The sequence below is a fragment of the Puma concolor genome, chromosome B2, assembly GCF_028749965.1.
Source record: "Puma concolor isolate L17-30 chromosome B2, mPumCon1.1.hap2, whole genome shotgun sequence".
Classification (NCBI taxonomy): Eukaryota; Metazoa; Chordata; class Mammalia; order Carnivora; family Felidae; genus Puma; species Puma concolor.
Window position 1 is genome coordinate 54789663 of NC_141671.1, and position 12571 is coordinate 54802233.

Below are 12571 nucleotides of genomic sequence, written 5' to 3' on the forward strand. Positions count from 1 at the left end.
AAAAAGGCAATATGTTAGCCTCATTTAAGCAATAAAGCAGAATGTTTTAGTTTACACAGAAACAGTGATTCAATTTGCTAAGTATCTAAAACTGGACCCAATTTTAGTTGACCACAGTCTAGTGAGTATCACTAGGCCCAATATAGCATATTCTAGACAAATGCAAGCTCTCAGGGTATCCTACTCCTCCTGAACCAAGGCTCTTTCTGACAAAAGTAGACACTCAAGGGTAAGTGAGCTCAGACCAGACCTAAGTTTACCAAGTTTGAAGTTCACCAAGGCTGACCTTCATTCCAAAGAAAATGAAATAACCACTTAAGCTCTCCAAATCAAAAATACTGATGTCTGTTCAGTCTCAGGAATATAACAATGTAGGATATGTATTTTGGGCTTGTTTCTAGAGTAACCTTATAAACTTCCACTAATCCATGTATGTACTCTTCCTTTTGACCCCCAGCTCTTATCTTTAAGATGGCTGGCTAAGGTCGTGGTTGCCATTTCTGTGGCTACAGGATACCCAGTCTGTTGTACGCATTATAAAAAGTAGTGTGTAATTAGTAATGAGAAAAAAAAACAAAAACAAAACCTAGATTTGTCCCTTAGCATCATGCTTTAAAAAACTGGTTTAGAAGTCCCAAAGAACACATGGCTTTTGCATCATTATGCAAAAGCACACTTTGTAACACAGAAAAACATTAACAAGGGATTTTTGTACATAGCTCTTCAACCGCAATGGTAGTACCTTTTCTAAACTCTGGCATTTTGTTATGCAATTGGACCGTCCGTAAACACCAGGACAATTCTAAATGTTTAGAATTATTTAGAATTATTTTAAAGGTAAAGTTCAGTTGTTTCCTTATTCTGAAATTATTACCTTTGGCAGATATGTCTTTGTCAGTGCCCTCAGATCTCGCAATCATTTCCTCTCCCCGCTTTTTAAGTGTTTCATACAATGGTTGTAGCTTCTCCATGTCTACTGACACATTCTTATTCTCACTGATCTGCTCCTTAATCTTCTCTACCTCAGCTGAGATCGAAGGCGGCTGCCTCAAACGCTCCACGATGCGTTCCAGGCTCTCAAGGATCTGGTCTATCTTGTCGTGGAACTAGAAGTGAATCAAAGGGGTCATTTATGGGGAAAAGACCTGTGATATCAAATGTCATATTTAAATGAAAACAAAAAAAAACCCATATAGTTAATGTCACAATCAAGAATTAAATCTCAGCTACTTTGTTAACATATCTACCCAAATGAGTGTATTCGTTAAGAAACAGTATACTTAAAAAAAGAAAGAAACAGCATAGGTTAATATATAATTGGACTAGCTGACATCAGCATTTTACCTGTTGCCTCATTTTATCACAATTCAAATTAATTTTAAAAATTAAGCCCAATAAGCTCTGTGTTTTTCTATCAAAACTGTTTTATTCATCTATACTCATTATTTTGACATCCTAAAAACGTTATATTATTAAATGTAAGATTCAAGAACATTTTTTATTAGAATACATGAATTTCTTAAGTTCTAAATTTTCTGAATTGAAAAATGTTAAAAAATGAGACCAAACAAAAACCTCCCTGACAGAACAGAAGTCTGAGCTCCATTCATGGTCAAACACATAATCAGATTCATGAAAGAATTTTAAAGTTTTGTTTGCAAAGGTACCATGGGCAATAAAGCAAAGTCATAAAACCTTGTTCAGTCATGGATTTTACACTCTCCTCAGTTTTACAAGAATCATCATTCAGGATTACGAAAAATGGCCCACTCCACTGTCAGTGTATATAATAACAAAAGCCCAACTGTGCAGATGGAAAATCTGTAGGTAATTTCCAATTCAACTTCTTGAAAACAGGTATTTTCAAAAAAAGAAAAACATGAATTTCCAACTCTATATTGTTTCCTTCTAATTCAGTCTACACAGTCTTTCTTCTTATTGCCTTCATGGGAGTGTCTCATTAATAATGATAATAGCACTTTTCTTTTAGCTCTCCCAGTGGCAAATATTCCATTCTACTTTAGATGGACACTTAATTAAGTATTTGAACAGTGATGTCAGTTGTATGTTTTTTAAGGCATTGAAAATTATTTTGTATTGTATCTGCAAGCAGGCAGAGAGAAATATAAGGATTGGACTGAGCAAATACCCCTTTTGAGAGGCAAAAACATCAGTACTCAGATTTAATGTAGTGAAATAATTCTGGTTCAAATTTAATCAGGAGATCCAAGAAAATGTTTTTCCATGCTCTGCCATTTAAACGAACTCAGTCATATTTCTGGTATAAATGATTACCTGAGTAGATTGAGAAATAGCTTCATCCAATGCCACGGCTCGCTTTTTGACATCTTCTTTAATTTGACTGTAAAGGGTGTCAGCTGCCACGTACTTCTCTTGGATAGAAAAGCCTTCCCCTGGGCTCAATTCCAGTAACTGTGGCCCAGTTTTGTTCATCTTATCTATATGAGGCTTGTGTTCGGCTATCAACTCTCGCAGTTGCTATAACAAACCAAACAGCTTCTCAGTATCTCAGGGTCACACTTCCATATTACAGCTGTCTACATGCCCAATGCATCCAGCTGGCAAGAAACTCCAAACACCCTTCCCATCACAAGGCATTTAACACAGGACGGCTCATACTGCTCCTTGCCAGCAAGAGATGCCCCTGACACAAAGAATAAACAATAGTCTGGTCACGTCAAAGTCTCTTTAAGGGTACGTACAAAACTGCTCGTTGAGTGAAATAATGAATCCCAGTTCATTATGCATTTCCTATCAAGAGCAGTACACACTCTGACAAGGGTCATATTACATAAAGAATTATGAACTCACTATGTCCCCAACCTATAGAGATTAAGCCATAACTCTCGGTGTCCCTTTCTGTACACTCATGATATATGCAAAAATTCTTTAAAAGGGAGTAAGGAAGGGAAGGAAAGAAAAGGAAAGAAGTTCAGCAGAAGACAGACATAATGACAAGAGAAAAAGTTAAGATGATATAAGGCCATAAGGCATTGTAGTTATGTATATATTTAAACCAATATAAAATGTGTATATATAGGTTACATTACATATACCTAAGTATGACTCCATTATATGTATATATGTGATACCTATAATATACACATATGAATAAATCCATCTGTATTTTAAAACGTTAAAGGCTACAGGGTAATCAATCTATCAGACATGTCTGTATACTGAGCATTATTGGTAAGGTGTGTTTAAAGAAAAATATATGACACATGAAATATCTTGCATAATGTCATCTAATCAAGAGATACAATGATATTTATGCCAATAAGTGGGTGTGTAATGGAGCCCCATTCCTTCTAGGAAGACAAATAAATCTAGAATATCTATACTCCATAGAACCCAGAGCCTCCACTGAGCAGTGGTTCATGGACCGGATCCAAAGCTACATCCATCTTTGCTTCCAGGTCTCTCTTAGGCTAGCCTCCCTGCAGCATTGAGGAGCCTTCCATATGTACCACAGTAGTGATCAGGATCCTTAATCAGAAGCTTCTTGTCCTCACCAGAAGGTTTATCTCCAAATTATTTGCTACCTAGCCCCTAACAAAAACTTCTCTGAGAGAAATTATATTCAGGAAAGACAGTCTAGAGAAAAGCTACCAATCTTCTCCTGTAAACATTTTAATTTCTATCATTCATCAAGAAGAATCGCCAAGATAGCCACATATCTAGATACTTATTGAAAGTGCTCACTAAAATCAGTCATATAAATTATTTTGAAAATTATTAAGGAAATTGGCATATCATTAACAATGATGTCTTTTTTTCAAGGTTTAAATCCTTCATTTTATTTTTAATTTTATTTTTTATTTTTTAAAATTTACAATGATGTATTTTTGAATACAATGCTATTTTTGAAGTTTTTCTGAATATGGTCTCCAAACTCTTAAAAAACAGCTAAATAGACATAAATTCCGTTAAAAGAAAAAGAAGGGGTTGGTCCTAATCTAACATGCTGCTCATAAGGATGTCTGTGATCTAGCTCCTGAGTGGTCCAGGCTGAGATTTTCTTATTTTTGTTTCATATTATGAGATCATCTATTCATGCTGCCTTAAGGAATGGAGGTAATAATGGTAGTAACAGCTAATAAACAATCTCACAAAAAAGCAATGTGTTACACATGTTCTGGTTTCAGTACTCTACAAGGCATGTTGGTAAATCAAGTTTACACTCTGAGTTATCAAGAGACTCTCAGGTAAAATGAGAGATCTCTGCTGAGATGTCCCCAGTTGCCTAGCATGTAGGTGGATCTCATTTGTGTAACACCACTGTGAAACTCCTTAGTTTGGGAAGTACTGAGATGACCCTTTTTCAGACCATTCCTTTTTTAAACATCTGGTACTACCAGATGCCTACTTGGGTGTGTGTGTGGAGAAAGGGCCCAATGGGTGATGTCTTCTGCCTCATATGTAACAAAATGATTCTTGGCAACATACTGTCATAAGGGTCGAGTCACGATGGAGATAATGAGTGTGACCTCAATGTATCTACCATACAATAACTGGTTCTTGGAGCCATTTTTCATTCCTGATCAGAATGAACTAGAAGATCTTCCCAAACAAATACAGCAGAGGATAAGGTTGTGGAGCTGCAGAAGAAAGGCTGTTCTACAAGGCTGTAAATATTATGAATAATTTAGTTGAATAATTTGAAGACTCAGCTACAAAGTTTTGTAGTTCCTTTATACATAAAACTGTACATTTGAGAGCTGAAAGATTATGCTAAAAAGAGAAAATTAATTCCACTTTGAAATTCAGTAATAATTCAATAATAATCTCATTCCATTATTTGATGTTATGACAGAAACACAGCTGCTCAAATCTCACCTCAGAATTGAAGAAATCCACGTTAACATTTTATATTAAAACTTATTCAGTGGATAGGCATCATTTCTGCCATGAATACCACATTTATACCACAATTAAATTCAATTCTACATAATTTCTAGGTCTTTCTCCTGCTGCTTTAGATAGAACTTAAAATTTCCATTTTGCATTAAAGTGTTGACTAAAGCCCTTCTAAACAAACGCTTAGGGATATTCTTCAGTGCCAGTACATTAAAAAAGTAAACAAACAAAATAAGGGTGGCACATTCTTCAAACAATGATGTAATACACCACTGAGTTAAACTCTTCCTGTGTGCGCGCGCACACACATGCACGCACTTGCACACACACATGATTAATCTCCGAGTACATCTTGTATAGATCTGGGAGACAGCAACTAGGTTCACACATCCATGACAGCAACAACTCCAGAGCTTTTCTGACAGTCTTGAACCCTCTCTCTCATTCAAACCCTTGCAAAATTTTAAGCCATGTTAATATTTAAGTAGCTGCTGAAATGAGGGCTTCATAATGCCATTTTATTTATGTTTAAAACATGATATATTTGTAGATGTAAATATACTCTCTAGCTTAATCGTATACGCTTATAGGAGCAAAAACAAATATCAAAAGAGTTCCATGCACATAAGGTTAAAAAAAAAATGGGGAAACAACTTGTCTTTGCACCTTTAGCATTCTCCCTTCTCACTGACTTAGCTTTTACATTATTTGTGTTTTGACACGCTGTCATTTTGTCAATTTCCTCCAAGCTCAATGGCCTTGTCTGTATGATGCCACTTTGATGTATTTCTACTATTTGCTTATATTCTAGATGTCTCCAACCAATACATATTAAGTATAAAACTTAGTCGACATATGTAAATTAAAAGCAATTCAACATGCATCAATTCAAAGTACTTCAAAAAGCTTATTTCGCTAACATTTAAAAATGAGCACTTTGCTTTTGCACCAGGATGGCTTATACTTCATACTATTCTAGGAAAGCTGGGATGTAATTAATGACATACACAATGTGGCCTCCCCACATGAGTCTTTCTCACTGTAACCCTGGAAAACAGGTGAGCAATATGAGGTAAGCAACTGTGCAGACCAGAATACAATATTGCTAAAACCCCGCAAAATAATGTAAAACATCTAACTGCATTTAAAAAACACCATCCCGGGGCGCCTGGGTGGCGCAGTGGTTAAGCGTCCGACTTCAGCCAGGTCACGATCTCGCGGTCCGTGAGTTCGAGCCCCGCGTCAGGCTCTGGGCTGATGGCTTGGAGCCTGGAGCCTGTTTCCGATTCTGTGTCTCCCTCTCTCTCTGCCCCTCCCCCGTTCATGCTCTGTCTCTCTCTGTCCCCAAAAAAATAAATAAACGTTGAAAAAAAAAATTAAAAAAAAAAAAAACAAAAAACAAAAAAAAAAAAAACACCATCCCATGGCTCACTTTGGCAGCACATATACTAGAAAAACAGCATAACCATCGTGGTTCTCTTTCAATGGGGAATACAACATTCTCTTTAATCCCCAGCTTACCCGGTGCTCTTCCTGCTGTTGTCTTAGAGTTTCATATTCGAGGGCTGGGGCAGGAAGCTGAGAGATGATTCTTTGTGTTTCTGTCAGCCATGGCCAAAGTTCTTCATATGTTTCCCAGAACTGGTTAACCAGGGACTGTGCTCGTTCTAGCTGTAGATACCTCTCTGAGTTTACCTGGCAGATGGCATCATAGTTCTTCAACACCTTGTCGAGTTTTTTCTAGAAAATAAGATAATGAAATGTGCTTAGCTGGCTAAACAGGCCAAACAGCACATATATTCCAGAATGTTTTTTCTAGCACTATATGCTTAGTGCAAAGCAGGCACTCACAGATGTATGTTAAACGAAAAAAATCATTAAAACCTATTTAGATTAGGGGCGCCTGGGTGGCTCAGTTGGTTAATCATCCAACTCTTGACTTCGGCTCAGGTCATAATCTCCCAGTTCGTGAGATGGAGCCCTGCATCAGGCTCTGTGCTAACAGTGTGCAGCCTGCTTGGGATTCTGTCTTTCCCTCTCTCTGCTCCTCCCCTGCTCACATGCTCATGCTCTTGCTCTCTCTCAATAATAAATAAATTAATTAAAAATTTTAAAACGTATTTAGATTGTAACTATTTCTATGTATAAACATTCATTTTAAATTTAAAAAGACCCTTTGGGGGCTCCTCGCTGGCTTGGTCAGTATAGCATCTGACTCCTCATCTCGGGGTTTTAAGTTGGAGCCTAGAGTTGAATGTAGAGATTACTTAAAAATAAAATCTTAAAAAGAAAAATAAAGATCCTTCAGGTTCATCCATATTTTTGCACAAGGCACGATTTCCTTCCTTTTTAAGGCTGAATAATAATCCCTTCTATGCTAATGTTGTATCTTACCACAACAAAAAAAACTTTCACATATATATGTAAAAAATAGCAAAAATGTGGAACCATAAAAGTACAACTGGAGATCAAGATATATCCACACAACAGGTTTTTATATTATCATCAAAAATCATGGGATTTAATGACAGAGAACAAGCACCCCTCCTCCCCCCGTCAGAAATATTAGGTGACAAAACCCAAAATATGAATAAATAAACAGACTCAGGTTTTTATGAAAAAGACAATGAGCTCTCCAAACATAATAAGCCAAATTCTTCAACTATCCTTCTAGGTCTTATAGGCTTTCTGGGCTAGAAAACAAGTCTCATACGAGTCTAGCGACATTAACATTACTTTCTGGCCAAAAGTAAAGACTCCCTCTCACAAGTGAAGTTATAAGAGGAATTGCTAGCAAAATTAATTGCATATATTAGAATCAGAGTAGAACATTATACTATACACTGTATTTTATGGGGTGATCATAGTGATCTAGATTACGGTATAAATTTACATCATAAACTAATAGCAGAAGATAAAGCACAACAGGAATCTAATAAACCACAGAATGACACAGAAAATATTTCATGATGATCTCTATTTTTCATGTCAGTCTTTATAAAAATAATAAAGGGAAGATTAAATTATAAATAAGTAAATTGCCAGAATAAATAAAAGTAGTATCAATATACAGTTACATTCTATTACTTTGTCCACGGTACACCTTGAAACCAATGCATACTATTTAAAGAGTAATCTTAGGCATAGACATTTGCATATTTTTTTTTTTTTGCTATGGGATAGTTTCCTATCAGAAGCATTAGTATACATTAATTTCTTTAGTCTGCTGAGATGTCTGAATGTGAATTGAACTAAACATTTTTACTTGTGACTGGTTTTCCATCAATTTAAAGGATCATTAGAAGTCTAGAAACCAGATGCTTTCTTAATTATTCAGCTCATTTTTTTCCTGTACAGCTTACCAAAATTTTATACAGAATGGATTTCAGCATTAAAGAGAACCATATATTTTGAAGCATACAGACAACAGGTGACATATAGAGTGATAATTTATACCAATAATAATGGCAATAATACAGCTAACATTAACTGAATGTTTAACGTGTGCCAGTTATTCAAGGATGCAAATTTTAATAGCTTTAGTGTCTATTAAAAAAAGTGTCCCCAGGGTGATTCCCTTAAGGAATATCCCTTTTACTTTTACTCTGTAAGTTTGAAAAAATGCCTTATTTAAATCTCATGATTCAGATGTCCAAATGGCAGCTGTGGATAAAGAAAATGTGCTGCTCTAGGACTGAGCACTCAATGCATGCCATTTATTTGAGGGTCTCAGCAGCAGCCACACAGACAAGATCATACCTTCATTGATTGCTTTTCCTCTTCACTGCATGTGGTCATGATTTTATGTCCAGATTTCACAAGCTCATCAATAATATCCTTGTGTCTCAAAATCTCCATGGTGAATTTCTGTGATTTACCAGAATAAAGATAAAGAGAGAGAGAGAGAGAGGCTGTGTGACTAAAATGAAAACAATCAGGCAAAGTAGTTAAAAATACCAAGTTACACTACAAGGGTTTTGTAAAGTAAATCATGCAATCCCACGTTCTAGATTGGAGCACGTTAACAAGCAATTTTGATATAACTGGAAATGTACTTCTTCACCTTTTGAAGCTGCAGCTGAGCAGAGGTCTGGTCTTGCTCAAGCCTGATGTCACCCAGAGACATCAATTTCTTTTCGGTTTCAGTAATCCAGGATAATTCAGCATCAGCTGCTTGGTCAAACTAAACAGAAGATGAATAATTAGGTCAGTAAGTTCCTGTAACTGGTGCCAGAAAAATACCTACCTAAGATTTTTTAAAATATCCTAATTACACAAGTGGAAAATTTGAGCTTATCTCTTTATGGCATCCTGAAATAATTCATGGTAATCACTCAAGTTATAAAGGAGAAGTTCCCACAGAATAATTAAACACACGCTCTTAAAACACATTGAATCCGTAACATGGCATTAATTATTCTGGGACAGCTAAGTCTGTTACCTTCTTTTTGGTTGTTATAAGAATTTCCTCCGAAAGAGTACTATCCAAATTAAACAGCTAAGAAAGTGGGTATCATCTTTCAATCGCTGCATTCATCACTTTAATCCATATGATATGCAGACAGCACTCCGCTACTGACATAGAAGATTCCTAGCAAAACTCATGAAATATTCCCATTTATTTACCATACTATGTGTGTATAAATGTATGTGCAAAGTATGATTGTGTATGTAGAGTATACCTGCAAATGTCTCATGTAAAATTTTTTATATCTCATTTAATAATTCACTTCCAAGAGCTTTCTTAAATATTTTATGAGGTTTTATTTTCCTGATCTTAACAATAATTCATGGTAGAAATTCATAAAGTACAGAAAAATATACAGAAGAAAATTAAAACCTGGAGTTAATACTGTTGGTATTTTAGTGAATTTTATTCCACAAGTTGAAAAAGATTTATAAAAGTCTGGGATAATACTGTATAAACAGTTTCATATCCTGCTCTTTCATTTATTATGAACATTTCCTATGTCATATTCTTTGAAATGTGAATTTTATTTTTTTTTTTAATTTTTTTTTTCAACGTTTATTTATTTTTGGGACAGAGAGAGACAGAGCATGAACGGGGGAGGGGCAGAGAGAGAGGGAGACACAGAATCGGAAGCAGGCTCCAGGCTCTGGGCCATCAGCCCAGAGCCCGACGCGGGGCTCGAACTCACGGACCGCGAGATCGTGACCTGGCTGAAGCCGGACGCTTAACCGACTGCGCCACCCAGGCGCCCCAGAAATGTGAATTTTAAATAACATCATTGTATTCTAGCATACGTGGATATTTTCATTTAGGCACACTGCATTTTTTGCTATTATATAAACAGACCTGTAATAAATATAAATCTCTGCTGGCATCTTCAATTAGTTCTTCAGGGTAGATTCCTAGAAGTTAACTACCAAGTCAAAGAGCACGAACTTCTTCATTACCTTGCATGAGACAGAACCTGATGCCTTCTAGGACCAAACAGACGGAGATGTGCTTTCCCTGTTCCTCGTAAGCACACCTACAAATCCCCGGGCGTTATATACACGCCCACGTTACATACGAAACACACATAAGACTGTGAAAGGAGACAAAAGAAAGCACAACTGCTGTGGACCTTGGCGCCCGGGGAACAACACAGTGGTGACTTCTCTGGGTTTTCTTCTTGCCTCACACGTCCTAGACTGGACACTGGAGAAAATGGAACCTGGAAACACCAAGAGGCACAGACAAAACCCCAAGAGAAGTCTGCCCCCTCAGCCAGATGACCAGGAAAGGGGCATCCTAGCCAGACACAGAACTTTTAAACAATAACCACTCTGTCTAGACTCCACAGGAAAAAAGGCTGTGGTCTCACCCACACTCATGCCAAGGAAGGCCTACATTTTCGCTTTCATGAGCCTACATATCAAGGTGCTGGCACTGTTGCCAGGGTGATGTCAGAGAAGGCCAAATAGGGAGATGCAACTTTTGCTGCCACTGGCCAGTAACAAAGCTCCTGCCCACAGTATCAGTGGAGATCATGTGGGGAGCCCCCACAAGCAGTCATGAATTGCCTCTCCCTATCTCCTCCGGGGTGGTTCAGAGAAGGCCTAGTGGAGTCAGGGTTTTCATCACGGCTCTGTGGTTAACGCAGCCACCTTCACTGAGCTGCTGGAAAAGACTGCTCTGACAGCTGGCGGTCTAATCCCCACTCCCAGCCGGCAGAGATGAGGAGCACCCCTGTCAGGTGTCACGAGAGGCTGAGTGGGGAACGTAGACCTCTGTTTGCACCTGGCAGTACCCCCAGCTTCTTCTGCCAGAGTGGTGCCTGAGGAGGCCAGTCCAAACGGAAAGTTTAATTACGACCCAAAACTCCTAAGTTAGCAGCAAGAACCAAGGCCTCCAATTGAACTAAAGAAAGATCATCAATGGATGCCGATACCTAGATGACAGAAATGTTAGTACAGTCTGACAAAAATTTTCAAGGAACAATGATAAAAATGCTTTAATGAGCAATTTTAAACACCACTGAAATGAATGTGAAAAATCAGAAGGCCTTAGCAACAAAAATCCTCAGCAAAGAAAGAGGATATATAAAGAACCAAATGGAAATTTTAGAACTTAAATATATAATAACAAATAAGGTCAGAGGATGAGATCAATGAAGGGCACAGAGGAAAGAATCAGTGAAGCAAAATACACAACAACAGAAATTACCCAAGCTGAATAATAGAAAACAGACTGGAGGAAAAAAAAAATCAATAGAGCCTCAGGGACCTGTGGAACTATAATACAAGATCTAACATTCCTGTTGTTGGAGTCTCAGAAGGAGAAGAGAAAGAGATTGTAGAAAAAAAAAAAAACCCTCATATTTTAAACAATGATAAAATTACAGAAATGCAGAAATAACTTCTGGTTGCCAGGAGTTAAGGAGGGAGCAGAGGTGGGAGGCTATAAAAGGGAGATATGAGGTAGTCCTACGGTGATGAAATATTCTGTATCTGACTGCATCGACATCAACATCCTGCCTGTGATACTGTACTATACTTTTGCAAAACGTCACCACCGGGGAAAATGGGTAAAGGGTACAATGTGACTGTCTCTATCTTATTTCTTACAATTGCATGTGAATCTACAAGTATCTTAATAAAAGTTAATTAAAAACAACAACAACAAAAGATCTGTGTGGATAACCTCTGTGTGAGCTCCAGTTCACATTTTCCTTTTAGATGATATACTGCCAAACTGCCCTTCAGGTAGGATATACAGCCACAAGGAAAGTTTTTCTGTACCCTCATCACCATGGGGTACAATTTATTTTTAAATAATATTTTCCAAGCTTATCAGTGGACTTCCCTTAATTATAAGGAAATAATCTGCCAGCAGTAACCTGGCACAGACTTGAATAGCACTGATTAAGAGTAATGTTACACTTTCAATCTCACAAAGAAAGAATAACAAATTATAGAAGTGAAAAATACTTAATAATATTATAAATTATTATAGTTTTTTCCTATATATCATGAACCCACTTGTTTTCACCTTTGCCAAATAATGAATGAGTAAATAAATACTGACGCTATTTGCAGGTCAGTTTCTTTTAGTCAATGGTTCAGATAGAAGAAAAATTTAGTAATCATGTAAATAATGGGTCCCAGCCAGGAATACAATAGAGGTGTAAAAAAAAAAAAAAAAAAAAAAAAACTCAATTGCATAAGGATGTGAAGGAGGAGA

At 37.0% G+C, this 12571-nt stretch overlaps 1 protein-coding gene across 27 annotated transcripts in view; it reads right to left on the reverse strand.

The window, feature by feature from the left end:
• Window positions 1-12571, reverse strand: part of DST (dystonin) — a 502305-nt gene that overhangs the window by 50930 nt on the left and 438804 nt on the right. For all 27 annotated transcript variants that reach the window (XM_086707113.1, XM_086707116.1, XM_086707108.1 and 24 more), the window contains 5 exons: window positions 8945-9064; window positions 8641-8748; window positions 6403-6621; window positions 2296-2499; window positions 875-1106 (listed from right to left, as the gene is read on the reverse strand). In XM_086707113.1, coding sequence (XP_086563239.1) covers window positions 875-1106; window positions 2296-2499; window positions 6403-6621; window positions 8641-8748; window positions 8945-9064 — 883 coding nt within the window. The remainder of the gene's footprint in view (window positions 1-874; window positions 1107-2295; window positions 2500-6402; window positions 6622-8640; window positions 8749-8944; window positions 9065-12571) is intronic.